Source organism: Prunus dulcis, chromosome 6 (genome assembly GCF_902201215.1).
Source record: "Prunus dulcis chromosome 6, ALMONDv2, whole genome shotgun sequence".
Taxonomy (NCBI): domain Eukaryota; kingdom Viridiplantae; phylum Streptophyta; class Magnoliopsida; order Rosales; family Rosaceae; genus Prunus; species Prunus dulcis.
In genome coordinates this window covers 2,440,341-2,455,235 of record NC_047655.1, presented here as the reverse complement: position 1 = coordinate 2,455,235, position 14,895 = coordinate 2,440,341, and the positions used below count along the sequence as shown (strand labels likewise).

At 36.3% G+C, this 14,895-nt stretch overlaps 3 protein-coding genes across 4 annotated transcripts; all 3 read right to left on the bottom strand.

The window, feature by feature from the left end:
• Positions 1–1,303: 1,303 nt before the first annotated feature.
• On the bottom strand, positions 1,304–3,599 carry LOC117632275. Its single transcript, XM_034365714.1, has one exon. The coding sequence runs from the start codon at positions 3,568–3,570 to the stop codon at positions 1,747–1,749; it is 1,824 nt and encodes a 607-aa protein (XP_034221605.1). The 5' UTR covers positions 3,571–3,599; the 3' UTR covers positions 1,304–1,746.
• Positions 3,600–7,891: 4,292 nt separating this feature from the next.
• LOC117632735 (high mobility group B protein 10-like) lies at positions 7,892–12,319 on the bottom strand. 2 transcript variants are annotated; one of them, XM_034366297.1, is made up of 6 exons: positions 11,933–12,319; positions 10,217–10,295; positions 9,644–9,806; positions 9,479–9,550; positions 8,589–8,938; positions 7,892–8,272 (listed from the first exon to the last, which is right to left on the bottom strand). In XM_034366297.1, exons 1-6 carry the CDS (start codon positions 12,163–12,165, stop codon positions 8,183–8,185), a joined length of 987 nt encoding a protein of 328 aa, XP_034222188.1. In that variant the 5' UTR covers positions 12,166–12,319; the 3' UTR covers positions 7,892–8,182. The 2 variants fall into 2 exon arrangements, with proteins under 2 accessions (XP_034222188.1, XP_034222187.1); XM_034366296.1 differs by having other exon boundaries at positions 9,473–9,550; positions 11,933–12,272.
• A 1,037-nt stretch (positions 12,320–13,356) lies between these two features.
• LOC117632318 (photosystem I reaction center subunit V, chloroplastic) lies at positions 13,357–14,339 on the bottom strand. The gene has a single exon (XM_034365760.1). The coding sequence runs from the start codon at positions 14,057–14,059 to the stop codon at positions 13,565–13,567; it is 495 nt and encodes a 164-aa protein (XP_034221651.1). The 5' UTR covers positions 14,060–14,339; the 3' UTR covers positions 13,357–13,564.
• Between the last annotated feature and the right edge of the window lie 556 nt (positions 14,340–14,895).

Here is a 14,895-nt window from a genome sequence, read left to right as displayed (position 1 = left end):
TTAGAAAATATTTTAATCAATAATTAATCCAAACTAATATAATATATATTTGTATCCTAGGACCAATGAAATAAAGGCACGAAAGCAAGCTAGAGTTGGCCCCATGTATATTATGGTACTTTGGCACTGTTTGGCAGTTAAGAAATGGCGTGAGAAAGGTGGCAATGGATATAAAAGTCAAATGATTTTGCATAGAAAGTTTGAGGTCACGAGAATTTGTCAAGAAAACAGTTGAGCCATAGCCCCCTTTTTCTTCTATATGCTAAATGTAAATGCTAAGGCATCCTACCCCTCACAGACTCACAGTCCCAGTCTTCCCCCACTATCATTTTACATTACAACATAAATGAGTGCCCTTTCCAAACCTGAACATATTTATTGATCATATTGTACCCGTCATAAAATGGAACTTATGTCAAACTCGTGTGAGATTTGTCTATGTAAATGAAAATATACTTGCACGTATGTTTCAAACTCGAGTGTAATGAGGCGGACGTATTATTTTGACAAACTAATCTCACTCATATTTACAAGTGCGAAATATTTAAACAAGTGGGTTTCGTTTCTACGAGAAGTGTGGTAAGCAAATGAAGAAAAGTAGTTTTACTAATGTGAAAATACATGTTAGCATAACATTTCATTTGTGTCAATGAGGTGCTTTTAGATTTTGACATATTTATGCATGTATGTGTACACATACGCAAGTAATATACTAGACACTTTGGTTTATTTTTGCTGACCTGGTCTCAATGAACTCACATAAAGTGAGAACAGATGCTATAAAGCTCAAGCTAGAGAGGAATTAACAATTGTGTGTTTAAAAAAAATAGGCTACTCATGTTTTGCAATTAAATTATATGATGATGTGGATAAAAAAAAGAGAAGAAATTCTACATCTCTATCAGTACACCAGGACCTTTTCAAAACTGACCCCACAAGTAGTTCATGTGGAAGATACACGAAGTTCCCAAACTCTCACAAGTTGCCTTTGGAGACTTGGATGCTTCTCTTGGTTCCTCTCAAAGAAAACTTTATGTATAGCAATAGAAAAAGACTGGTTCTTCTTGCAAACAAGGTTAATGGGTGAAAGCTCTTATTGGGAAGAAGAGAAGTCTCTTGACTTTTAGAAAAAAAAAATGGCTACCTGTACTGGACCTCCACTACATAGTGCTATGTTATTAGCCTCACATCACAAATAAACAAATGATAATCAAATGCACGCACACATACTCAATAAGAAAATTAGATTTGAGATATGATTATAACAAGAAAATTAATGAAAGAAAAAGTAGAGAAATTAATGTGACCAAAAAGGAAGACTGTATATATGCAGAATTGCAGAATCTTTACATGATCTCCATCCCAAAGTAAAAACACTAGGACCATTTGGAAACCTCCTTCACTAAAGCTAAAACCTTTGAGCACCATCATTCATGCTTTACATGAAGAAAATTAGCATAAAAAGACAAGGAGCCTATGACCACACCTTGAGCAATGTGGAAACAACATAGGGTTTCTAATGCAAGTGTCTTTCACAGCTGCAAAAACTAGACTACCAGACAAAACTAACTCGACTATCAGAAAACCAAAAACAGAGCTGCTACTGACCTCTGCAAAAGAGTGATCCTAAAACCGTCGCCAAAGAGACTCAGAGACTCAGAAGAAAAAATATCAGCTTCAGCTGACTAAGTTACTGAATTGTGAGAAGAAGTTGCGTAGCCAGCTGCCCCATACTGCTTCAGCTGACTAAGTTACTGAATTGTGAGAAGAAGTTGCGTAGCCAGCTGCCCCATACTGATCTGTACCTTCTTCAAACTCCGTAGCTGGAAGCTCATTGAGGTCAAAGTTGAGAACTTTACGACCTGCGTTTTGGCTTGCTTCACCTGGTGAAGGTGCCTGACTGGACTGAGGTAGCAGCTGCTCAGTGGGCCCAGTCCAATGGCACCTTTTGTGACCCCCTAAGGCCTGACCTGTTGGAAAAATCTTGTCGCAGATTTTGCATTGGTGATGAGCTTGATGAGCTCCTAGTCCTCCTGCTCCTGAGCCAGAGCCAGCACCAGCCACATGATGATCTTGATCAAGTGCCATGGTTGTTTGTGCTTCATCAAGATTATGCCCACCTTCAGCAGCTGACACATCAGCAGAGGCAGATTGATCATCCATAGATGAATGGTTCACGATGATGTTGTTGTTGTTGTTCTTGAGCTTGTTATGGCTGGACATGTGGCCACCCAATGCTTGATGACTTGGGAAAGACTTGCCACAAAGACTGCATTTGTATCTGAGCTTCTGATGGAGACTTTGATGATGACCCTGAGCACCAATAATCTCTCCAACCACTCCTTCCAAGTCTATCAATTTCATCTTTCTCCTCTTCCTCCTCTTCATGCTGGCAAGCACAATGCTTTCAGAGTTCTGACTGTCTGATAATTCCTCTTCAATGTTGTTGTTCTTGTTGTCCTCCATTGGTCCCAACTTCAAGAAATTCTTCACTGATGGCTTTTCTGGACCAAACCCAATTCCCAAAACATCCTTCCCTTTCACACCATCACATTCATCAAACCATTTTTTCTCACTTTTCATGTTCTTGGATGGAAAGCACACCTCAGTTCCCTTTCTCTTCTTTGAGGTCCCCTCATAATCAATTACCTGGTTTTTGTCCTTGATGTAATCAGCCTGGTTGCTGTTGTTGGTGATGAAGAAATTGCTGTTAGTAGCCTCACACATCTCAGCTCCTTTTCCCTTATCTGACAATCCATAGAAGCATGGATTGGATTGAGCTAGCATCAAAAGATCATGAACAGCTTCCTCCATCTGCTCTTCAACTCCGAGACTCAACTCCAATCCCGAAACAGATTCAGAGTTGCCTGATGAGCCAATGCTTTTCCTACCTCTCCTAGCAGTGAGAGACCAACCAGGCAGAGTCTTGGACAGATCAGGAGCAGAATTATTGGACCCAGCAAGAGTAGCAGCAGAGTCAATCTGATGATCATCAGCTTTATTGTTGTTCTGAGGCACAGCATCTGATAAAGTAGAAGAAGAGCTGTTCTTGGCTATTGTTGGAGGAGGTTGAATTCCCCTCCATTCTCTCTCAGGATGTGATCTCATGTGCCCAAACAGAGACTTCATAGACGGAAAGTTCTTGCCGCAAACACAGCAATCAGGCTTCATGCTGCTATTGCTATTGCTATTACCTTCAACCCCAAAACCCCCACCACCATTCGAGCTGCTAACATCAGAATTGTTGGGCTTCAGAATCTTGGTGGGTTTTTTAATCTTGTTCTTGCGAGCCTGAAACAGTTCTCTGTTTGCTTGAACATGCATTCTCATGTGACCTCCAAGTGCCTTACCTGAGCTGAACCCCTTGTTGCAGACCTCACAGATTCGAGTGAATTCAGGAGGAGCAGGGTATTTGCGTTCTTGGTCTAAAGGTTCTGGCTTTGGGAACTTGAGCTTGGCAAACAGTCCTCCATTGTTGCTCTCTGTCTCTTGGTTTGCTTTCTTGTTGGGTTGTTGTTCTTGATCGCCAGCTCGTGGCCGAAACCGAGTCTCTTGGTCTTCAATATCCATTGGAGAAAAAAACGGAGCTCAGAAAAAAAATTGTGTGTGAAACCGCAGCTGCTGAGGATTATGAAGATCAAGCTCTCTCCTTTTCTTTCTTTTTTTGGTGCGTGGGTGATAAGAAAGAAAGAGAGAGAAGATATGGTGGGTAGGAGGAAGGAGGGAGCTAGAGCAAGAAGCACATATATGAGTGCACAAACCCTACAAGGAGATAGAGATTGTATATATAAAAGGGTAGCTTAGCTGAGAAGCAAATTAAGCATCTTTGATCATAATCTTGTTTAAGGTAATTATAGTCCTGAAAATCCTGACCTTCCTAAAATCAAGAACGCTAAGAGGGGAAAGAAAACAAGGAAACTCTGGCGCTTTCAGCTATTGATGTCATAGATTAGAGCTCAAAATAAGGCCGAAAGAAAACAGCTCAGGAAAGAAGCAGAGAAACCAAACCAACCCAGAAGAGCTAACAGAGAGATTAAGAGAGAGAGAGAGAGAGAGAGAGAGAGAGTAAAAGATAGGGGCTTTCCAAATTCTGCAGCAGTTGGCCAGGCCTTTGGTCTTTTAAGTCACCAGATTGTTATAGGATGATTAATATTAATATTGATATTATTAATTTAATTAGCTTTATAATTAATATTATTATGTGTTTTTTAACTGCTCTTTTGTGAGTTTTGGTTAGTGGGAAATTGACTGTCCGGCCTGTAATTCCGTTCTTTCAGAAGCACCAAATTCTCATAAAATTTTGAGTCACTGACTGTGTGTGTGTGTGAGAGAGAGAGAGAGAGAGAGAGAGAGAAAGAGAGAGTGCACATGAAAACCATAACCACTAAAACCAGCACAAATTAGAAGACTCAAAGACTTCAAGTCTCCAAACAAAACTAATTACTGTTTAGTGTGAAGTGTGCCACTCACTACGACTATTTAGGAGGCACTAAAACACTAACTATATAGTTTCTACCCACCACCAAACCTGCCCCAAAGATTAAGGCTTTTTAGATTTTCTTTTCTTTTTTTAAAATTTTTTTTTCTTTCCATTTTTGATTTTGCTTATTGATTTTGAGGTTTTCCTTGGAAGATACTCCAGGCCGAACAACCCGAAATCTCTCAAATGTTCACAAAATTTAGGCTTTAAAATCCAAAAATATTATTATTTTCTTGTAATATTACCATTTGTAAGCACTAATTAATTAATTAATTAATTATTTCTCTGATTTTTCTTTTTGGGATGAAATCTTTTTGGGATTTTCCTACCCTAACAAGGAGAGGGAGAAAGGGCAAGAAACCTTGCGAAGTGGGAAGTCTCTCTTGGGTTAGTTTCAAAATCCATGCTTATCGCCATCTCTTATTTTAATAAATGTCATTATTATCCCTTTTAATTTTTTTGTTCCCACAACCAAACAACACTATAGTCTCTCTATAAGTAATTAGTAATCACCGGAGAAAATTTTGCAATTTATTTCCTCTATCTTTTTGTTTCCACGCGGTTTCTCAACCCTTTCAATGGCCTCCATGCATGTTTCCAATTTTACCCCTCAGTTTTAACTTTTAATCCCATGTTTATGGCAAGTTTTTTGTTTGGTCAATTTTAAGGCAAGTTAGACAAACCTATAACCAATGGGGTTTAGCCCAGTTGTAAAGGGTAGAGTTTTAAGTTCGAACATCCATGTCATCTTAGTTGTGTGTATGTGAGAAACATCCCCTCTCCTGTAGTTTAGACCATCGTTTGTACTAAAAAAAAATTTATAAAAAAGGCTAATCCTAAATGTATGTATGTGACTGTGAGTGGGATTTTACGAGCAATGATTTTAAAATTGGGTCACGTCCATTGCTTATGCATTATCTAACCAATTAACAGCTCTTAAACTCTTTTATTTTGATAGAACAAAGTCTATTATATTGGTTTTGAATTTGATATATAAAAAAAAGCGTGAAAGATATTGGTTGTGATAGAGAAAAGAATTCATTACTTTGGTACATAGGATTTTTTGTGTCAATGGTTTTCTCTATAGGTCACAAAGTTTTATTTAAATCCTTGTATATCATTAAAATATTTCACGCTTACAAATTAAAAGATTACAAGCTAAGTTTGGCATATCTTTTCTTAATTTTAATGGAGAAAATGTGTGAAGGAATTCATTATTTTGAATAAACTCTCGAGAAAATGAGAATTGATGGCTAACCATCATTCAAGAGTTTATCCAAATCAAGGTAATGAATCATTTCACACATTTTCTCTATCAAAGCCAAAAAGATATGCTAAGCTTGCAATCTATTAAATAATAATTACCTTTTATTTACGCTTGAAAACTTTTATGACAAACACGATTTTCAAATTAGAACTTCCAAGGGAAAAATAGGATACATGGACATCAGGGCCATTTACAAAAATAGAACATACCATGGTATATTTAGTTACTTTCAACCATTATCTTCGTGACTCCATTCTGCATAAGCGAAAAAATTTGTTTGCGATAAGAGAGTTTTGCTAATGCTAGTTACCAAAACAAGTATGAATAGAAACGAAGTTGAGAGGGATCCATAATAATTAATAATTATCAATCACTCACATTCACACGAACCATATAGACACAAGTATTCTTCTAACAATAATTTGTTTCTTCCTTAGTAACATGATTATAAAAAAAATTATTCTTTAAAATTGATGGGTTGATAATTTAGTACTTGTCATGTTCTAATTAGTTTTTTTTATTTTTTATTTTATTTTTAAGCTTAATTGGTTATTGGTTGATATTAGATGGATGGATTCATAATTTTCATGGCTACAATATATTATCTCTAATCACAGTGTTTTTTTCTTAATTAAAAAGGTTATTATCCCAGTTTTTGCTTATGTTAGACGGTTATGAAGAAATTTGAGAGCAAAAAGTTGAGTTTGGAGTTTCATGAACGCGTAATTAAATTAGTAATATTATTTAAGGATTGACTAAACAACACTTTACGCCAATCAAAACTCAGTTTATGTTTCCCTGTTGGGCATAAAAATATATAATCTGTTTGAATATTATTAGAGTTCGGAAAAAAGGTGTGATAAATGGGTTAATTCCTTCTGCAAATAATCAAAATTCCATAACGAGGCAGCTTTCATGCTCAATCTTACAAGCTAGTCCATGTCAAATATGAAAACAATTATAAAGTCCCTTTCGTGGTAGGTAAATTAAGTGCTTGAGGTCATGCCAAATTGCCAATGTCTGCCCTTTTAAATAAAAACTATACCATAATTTTGTCTATATCTTCCTCTAAAATAGGTGTTCATCGATGTTAAGCACATGACTCATAGAAAGGCATTGCAAATCTTTTAATTTTAATCCCAATCGAAAATATTTGAGGAATATGCTACTCGATTTAAACAGACATAGTGTGTATCATAATTCCATATTCATTAGTATTTTTGTGTGCTTGTTCGGTGCATTGTGTTGAATTTTCACATATAACGTAACATTGTAAAATTCGTCATAAATTGACTACTTATGTTATCAATATATTGCTATAAATTAAAGTAATATCTTTGTATTGTGTCAATTTGTAAAAAGAGAAAATACAATTCTTTATACTTAGTGTATTACGCAAAATTGAACACTAGAATAAGAACACTTCTTATGAGACACACTAATCCAACTTGTTCAGGTAAATTAGGTGGTTGTCCTATGTAATTTCACAAGAAGAAAAAATATATATATAAATAAATAATAAGATCCCATCACAGCCATACAGATCGATGGAGCTTTTAATTTGTGAAATTATATTTCACACTCAAAATGAAATTCCAAGTCACTGTTGTTTATATTTAACAACATATATTCTGCAAAGTCCCCATGCCTTGCCAACCAAGTTTAAGATGGCCTTTAATAATATTGAAACAGCATAGCATATTAGCATGGCATGGCAGCCTGGTTCTTTTGAGGGGAAATAAGTTAAATAAAATATTATATTTACCACGTCATGTAAGGCCAAAAATATATGTTCGAATTTATTTCCTAAGCCAACAGTTTTCTTATTAGTGGATTACATAAAACAAGTTATGTGACAATGAGATTAAAGTTAGATAGAAATCCAAAATAATAAAAATAAAATTGAAGTAAAAATAATAATTTAGGATAATAAAATTGTAGTAATAAAATCCAAAACAATTGTAGTAAAGGCTTTGCAGGGATTTGCGTACAGCAGGTGTTGTAAACAGTGCACTGAATTGTATTTCCAATTCATATATTTAACTCTCTCCTTTTGGCCTAAAATTCATAGGTTGACTTTCACTTTGACCACACACACACAAGAGAGAGAAGTTGACTGCTTGAATTACTATTTTGCAACGGAATGTCAAGAAATATGAAGATTATTACTGTAATAAAGTTCTGCTAATCCAAAATGAAGGTAAATTCAACAGTTACGTTACAGAGCTGCCCCTTTCACCCCTTCCGCAATTATTCCGGACGAGCACACTGAGGGGTAACCTTAGTAAAGAAAAATGGAAACGGGAAAAAGGCGGTTAAACGGAGGGAGTAGCTACTACTACAACAACTACTACTACTTCGACAACAACAAGAGCACGCAAGGGAGGAAAATGATGCCTATGAAACAGGAGCCTATCTAACCGACAAGATGGAGGCTACTGTTGTGTTAAATTGCCGGAAGATTTATATTCCAGCATTTCGGTCCTGTATCTCTCCTTGTCCTGCATCCCTTTTTCCTGATATACCTGCATGGTAGCAAAGGAGTGTTATGATGAAGACTTCCCGGAGATTGAGCCGATAGACTCCAAGTTTATCATATGTCAAATTGGCTCGGTGAGGAAGTTAGAAAGGTTGAGAATCAAGGCAAAAGGAAATGAATATAGTCCAAACATGTGAAATTTCTCTTGAAACCTTAGATCAATATTTATGCATGTCACAAAATCTTCCGGAACTCAAGTATGAGAGAGTGAGTTAAAGGATGCAGCAGGTGTGACATTACTTTTGGGATGCTATCAGCTAAAAGAAACTAACAGGAAAAAAACTGTCACCAATTCATCATACCTGTTTCTCAGCCTCTGTGAGATTGTTCCATAGAAACCCAATTTTCTTGCTGATGGCTCTCTCTTGTCCATAGTACAAAGGCTTTAATCTGGCATAATGCTCAGCGAAGAAGAAATTGTACCCGCTCCTGTTTGACTTGGGCCGAGAGGGATCACGTAATGCCAACCTGGACCTCTTTCGATTCCGTCGAGTGGGCATGTCCGAAAAACTCTGAGAAACATATGTAGGAGCATGATACAAGACACCTTTCAGCTCGTCAGAACCCAAGTTCACAGAAACCAAATATCCATGGTCAAATTTCCCATCGATGCTTCCCATGATTGAACAGCCAAGCTGCACTTCTGAGCTTTCTGTACATAAGATAGAAAAAACAGATCCGTATTACAATTTGGTCATAACCCACCAGCTGAAAAAATTGGCAAAGGAATTAGGAAATAATAATACAAAATTAGAAAGATGAAAGCAAACCCCTTATATAAAGTCATCAATTTATAAGACAGATTGGCTAATAAAGTTTCCAATGTGGTTTATCCAGATTGTCTAATAAAATTTACAATGTTGTTTATCTTCCTTCATTGCAACTTTCAGAAGATATTTCAAAAGGGACATCACAAAAGCTCGATCATTAGCGAGAAATTTCTTTATTCAACTATCCGACTTCAAAAAGTTACAGAAACAGCTATTCTATACGATTGATTCCAAGACCTGTCAATTGCAGGTTTCTTCTATGATTGCAAATGAAAGGCAATTTGGAAACTTTCACCGTTTAACGTAGACGCCAAACTGAAAATATACATATATATGACTCTACTTCTAGAATTAGTGTAAAAAATTGAACACAACCACTACTAAAACCATCACATTGAAATGGAGGTTACACCTACCCTGACCTGGAAACTGGTTTCTACTGGCACCTTCCTCCAGGGTGGCTGACCCATTCAAAAGGTTCCTGCTAAGAGGTTCTGGGAAGGAAAAAAAAAAGAAAATTATATATCTTTCTAATCTACAAAAAGAAACAATACAAAGAATTAACAAGGAGCCATGTCTTCAAGTACCAAGCACTGGGATGCTAAAAACTTCTTTGTGGAAATAATAGGCCTGCTCAAAGTGATAGAGCAAAGACGAATAGTACTTCCGCAAGACAAATGAAGCGCTGGTAATTGTTGTTGGGAAATTGAAGACCACAATCACTTCCTTCCATTTGCGATCTCTAATCACCTGTAACCAGTTTAAGAGAATTTGAAGGGGAAACAAAACCTAAAAATAAAAAGAGAACTTTGAACACTTTCATAAGCCTCTAAACTTACGTAATCAATATAGGTAAAACTTACCTAAAGTTGGACACTTTCATAAACCTCTAACTTACTTTTGTCTTAACTGAGACTACCAATAGGCTAACAGTTATAAGTCAGCCAAAGTTCAAACTCAGCTGTGACCCATCCCCCCATTCATCATAACTAGTGTTCAAAACACAGAGTGTAAATCATATCAGGCACACTCGACAATACTTACTAGTTAAATAGAGGATAACTGAGGTTAAGATCCACTTTTCAAGCAATAAGTTTAATTTCAGCTTCAAGACTCTCATATAAAAACAACCATGAAGTAGAAAAATAAAATGCACAAACCTTTTCAAGTCCACCACGAGATGTGACTTCCACAAAAAGGAGATGTAGATCCAGAGCTTTTCCTCCTACGGTAGGTATCCTACACAAAGAGCATCAATTATATCCTATGGACTTTCTGTTTTTCTGCACTCCACACTCAATTTTCATGAACTCAAGGATTCAGAAATATGATCCTAGAGGACAGATCCTGTGAAGTCAGGTCCTCCATACTAAGTTCTCATCAATGCATAAAAATACTGAAAGGAAACAAGTTATACAGTTAGGACAGCAGGTTAGGAAAGGTTTCTGATGCCCAAAAATAATCAAAAGAATCATGGCATGACAAAAGTCCACATTATCCTTCGAAACTCAACCCACTTTCTCTCGATAGCTGAATTTATATTTCTTTTTCTTTTTTTTTTCTGGGAGAAAAAGGAGGAGAGGGGGGGGCGCTATGGGAGACTGCGGATGAACATGAAGCTAAATGCTTCAATATGTAGCCCCCTTCTCATGCAAAGATTTCATATTTTGATTCTTAACCTGTTAGGAATTTGAATTACAAAACCAGACATGAATGAAGAAACCCTTTCGGATATCTCACAAAACACCCAATTTCAGGCATTTTATCAACCACCACAGATAAATTTTCCTAGTTATCAAACAGCCCAAATATTTATGCTTTCGGCAGGTAGCAAAACCACCAAAGTCCACTGGAGCACTCTTAGAAACTTGTGCAATAATATCTAGGCAAATGTAAATTGGCAAGCATAAGCCAAAAAACCAAGCAATTGAAGACTTATTAACCCCCTACACGGAATTTAAGTTTCCATGAGCACAAAATAAGAATGAAGAGACATAAGGAAATAACAGCTCAAAAGTACCGACACCGAAACAATGGCATACTAAAAATATGTAGTAATTATTAAATCACCAAAAAGGAAACAGTCCTAATTTCTCCACAAATCCCGGATCCAGCAAACACAGTCCCGTTTCGCAATCAGTATCAGAGTGTTTCGGTATGGTAATGCTGCATAGATGGAATTTTTAAATCTCAAATGTAGACATCTGAGAAAAATTATATCCCCACTTATTGAAGTTATGGAAGGGAGCCAACAATTAATGAAGACTTGGGAAATTTCACTTTTCTTGAATGAAGCATCTCTGGTGAATGCCAAATTCAGATCTTGGAAAAGAAAAAAAATCTTCCTAATGAAAAAGAAAAAAGAATAATAATATAAGCCAGTATTGCAGATGGGTTGTGGAAATGATGAATTGCATTGGAATAAATGTCTGTATTGCTCAAGTAGCCACCATCCCCAACTGAAACCCAGGTAGAAAGAGGCACAATACGACATAAAAGTTTCATAATGGTATTCAAATAAAAACTAGAGACATCCAGTAATGGAATCCAACATCATAAATCCTTGATAAAGATCCTAATTTTGCTAAAAACACACAAAACGATTTACAATGTAGTTCAAAATTTTCAGAATTATGCAGTCATTCGCCATTCAATCAATTCAACCCGAGGATTAGGCAACATAGTTTGATTAAAACCAGTCAATTGAAGTATGCAACATGCAAAAACAATGGCAATATATAAAGTATAAGCATAGAATCTATCAATTCCTCTAGCATATTAAGACATAAAATAGCAAGACAAAAACAACCCAATTCATCAAATGGCCCAACAAAGCAAAATCTAAGCTGTTAGAAAAGGGAACAAAGCCAAATTACACGAATTTGGTTCTGAAAGAATCGTGAAACTCCTTGAGCTTTTCCCAGAAAAGGTCAGAGCTTTGAACGACTTCCTCATACTTAGCCGTGGCCGGAGGATAAACCTTGGTAGTGGAGGTGAGGGATGATGAGGAAGACCCATTAGCGGTTTCAGTGCGCACTTGTTGCTGCTGAGCTGAAATGGCTGTAGAAGGCTCCTTTTCTGTAATTGGTGTTGTTGGGGCCTCAGACATTTTTAGTCAGAAGGAGGGTAAAGATGGATTAAGATACTAGGTAGATTTATTTTTGCTATTTCTAACCTACCAGAAGATAACAGACCCCTTATATAATTAGTCCATTATCAATATAAGATATAGGATAATGCTCGCTATTCTAAGTTGCTAACCTAGAAAACTTTACAAACAATTAAATATTGATTCTCAAAAAATAAAATAAAAAAGATTGAGCCTTTTATTTTCTTTATTAAAAAAAGATTGAAACTTTATTAGGATATAAATTAAACCAATGTTTTTATTTTTGTTGGTGAAGGGAATGGGGATGGCCTGATGGGTTTGGTAGCACACAAATTTGAAGGCAATGTCAAGAAAGGTATTTCCTGCCCAAAATTAATATGATTATCTGTGCCTTTTAGATCTTTTCTTTTTCTTCCTTTTTGGTGGATTGTAAATTAAAGTAGATAATATGGGAAAAGTAGTTCCAACGGTAAGGGAAATCAAGATGGTGACTTTTTTCTTGGTCAGAAGAATTTTTTTTTTTTTTTTAAAACATCAACATTGTTTCAATAGGAGGAGATTTTGCACAATTCAGATGATAATACGTTCACATATTATCAAAAACATTAACAACAGGCTCCAACCAAAACAACAAGAATAATAGACGTATATTACATTTGACTTGAGCATCTCTAAAATTGTTTTATCCTTTTTTTTTTTTCCTACCATTTTAAACTAGATTTTTATTATTCTATGTGAAATTATTTATACGAAATAGATTGAGGGCTATGAAGAACTGCCATTGAAGATAGTATTTTAATTGTGGTGAAGGGTTCAAATACAAAGTATTGCATAGTAAATTCAACTCTTAAAAAGTTCCAAAAATCATATGATTATACATAACAAATTATAAAATTATATATTCATAGATATGCAAAGTCTCAGATTGCTGGGTTTGGAGATTCCCTTATTTGTCTAACTTGAGTTAAGAAATTATGCTTGTGTTGGCTTAATTTCTTGATTATCTTTGCCCAAATTATCCAAAAAACTAAAATTAAAATAGGGTTATTTTGGAGAGAGAGTATTTTAAAACTATGATATAGAGAATGTGTCAAGTAGTTGTTGTGTTGATGCCTTAAAGTTAATGCAAGCTTGATGCTCTAAGATACACTTTGAAGGATTTTTCAGAACATGAATAGAGCAAGGAGCAAATTAACAGAATCAGAAGGCTCTCCAATCTCAGTCAAAAAAGAACACAACAGAGCTTTCCAAACTCCAACAACAAAACACATACATGTAAACTCAAAAGTTAAAAATGAAAATCAACAAAAGAAGCTCCCCAACTAGTGATTCATTAATAAGCTATACAAATTACAACACAAGAGAGAAACACAACATGGTGGATTTAAATGGAATGAAATCATTCAAAGAACTTGGGATCATAGCCATTGCTAGAAGTGGCCAAGATGTAGTAAGCCACTATGTGACCAATGGAGCCCCAGGCCAGAACATCTACAATGTTGAAGCCAACAGGGTCATTAGATTTGAGGAGGCTCACATACTCCTTGGCTCTGGTGTCTCCTGCCTCAAAATGGGTTACTCCATTCTGCTCAGGCAAGCCTTGCTTGGCCACATTCTCTCTCTGGAAGTTGAAGAACACAAACCTCCCCAAGAAAAGTGACAGCCCTGTGCTCAGGCTTATGACCAAAGATGGGTTCAGCTCTGCTCTCACAACACCAGTTGACCTCCTGGTGTTTGGTGCACTGAAGCTCAGCTTGGTGCTTGGGGCAGCCTTGGTGAGGGGTCTAAGGCCTTGGAAGGAGATTTGGGTTGGTGAGAGTTGGTGAGTATGGCTCCTTGAGATGGTGGAAGAGATGGCTGGGGCAGAGAACAAGGTGGAGGAAGAGGCTGCCATTGTTAATTATGGAAGAGGAGGAAGGGTGTGGTTGTGAGTTTGGATTATGAGAATTATGATAAAAGTAGAGGTTGGCTTGTGGTGGGGATGAGATTGTATAATAGTGTAAAAGGGCCATATCTCCACCAGTTGTGATTGGAGTAGAGGTGGAGATTGTGAGGATGGAAAGGATGGAAAAAAGATTTTGGATGGTGAGTTGGCCTTGTTTTATTGGTTCCTTCTGGATCAGAGATTTTTGGCTAGCTCTGAATTCTGTAGTCTCTCAACTTGTAAATATAGACTAATGCAGCGAGGACTAGAGAGAATCCCAACTTTTAGATCATGCGGTGTATTAATATAAACTCAATCCAAGGACATATTTACCTATCTGAAATGAGTAGCGAAATAGTAGGGGGAAAATTGGAGGAAAAAAAAAGTTCGTATCCTTAATTTTCTAAAAAAAGAAATAGGAATTTAATTGAAAGTAAGGTACAAGTTCAGGAGACAAATCACCAGTATACCCAAAAAGTTTATAAGTTCCATGTTTCTGCAGTGATCTTCATACAAACAAACAAGACTCAAAACTGTTTCCAAGTGTTTATTACCTTTCCTTACCCCCACTATATCAAATTTTCATATCTTTAAAAGGAACTATTCGGAAAAGTAAGCTAGAAGATGCAGAGGGCTCTCAAGATGAACAAGTGTACAAGCCAAAGTATTATTAGAGAGCTAGCTAATCAAGGAAACCTCATCCCAAGAAAAATCAAAATTTAAGGGTGTTATATTATCATTAACTAATACAACAAAAGTTGCAGGATAATTTTATTTGTAGTACTATTAAAGGATTTTCTTCAATA

Bases quoted from the DNA above. Each gene is read 5' to 3' on its own strand.
- LOC117632318 (XM_034365760.1), bottom strand. From the start codon at position 14,059: ATGGCAGCCTCTTCCTCCACCTTGTTCTCTGCCCCAGCCATCTCTTCC.
- LOC117632275 (XM_034365714.1), bottom strand. From the start codon at position 3,570: ATGGATATTGAAGACCAAGAGACTCGGTTTCGGCCACGAGCTGGCGAT.
- LOC117632735 (XM_034366296.1), bottom strand. From the start codon at position 12,165: ATGTCTGAGGCCCCAACAACACCAATTACAGAAAAGGAGCCTTCTACA. The intron at 9,807-10,216 runs GTTTGTGCATTT...AACTGGTTACAG, and splicing joins CTCGTGGTGGACTTGAAAAG to GTGATTAGAGATCGCAAATG. The intron at 8,273-8,588 runs GTATGATGAATT...GCTACCATGCAG, and splicing joins TCACAGAGGCTGAGAAACAG to GTATATCAGGAAAAAGGGAT.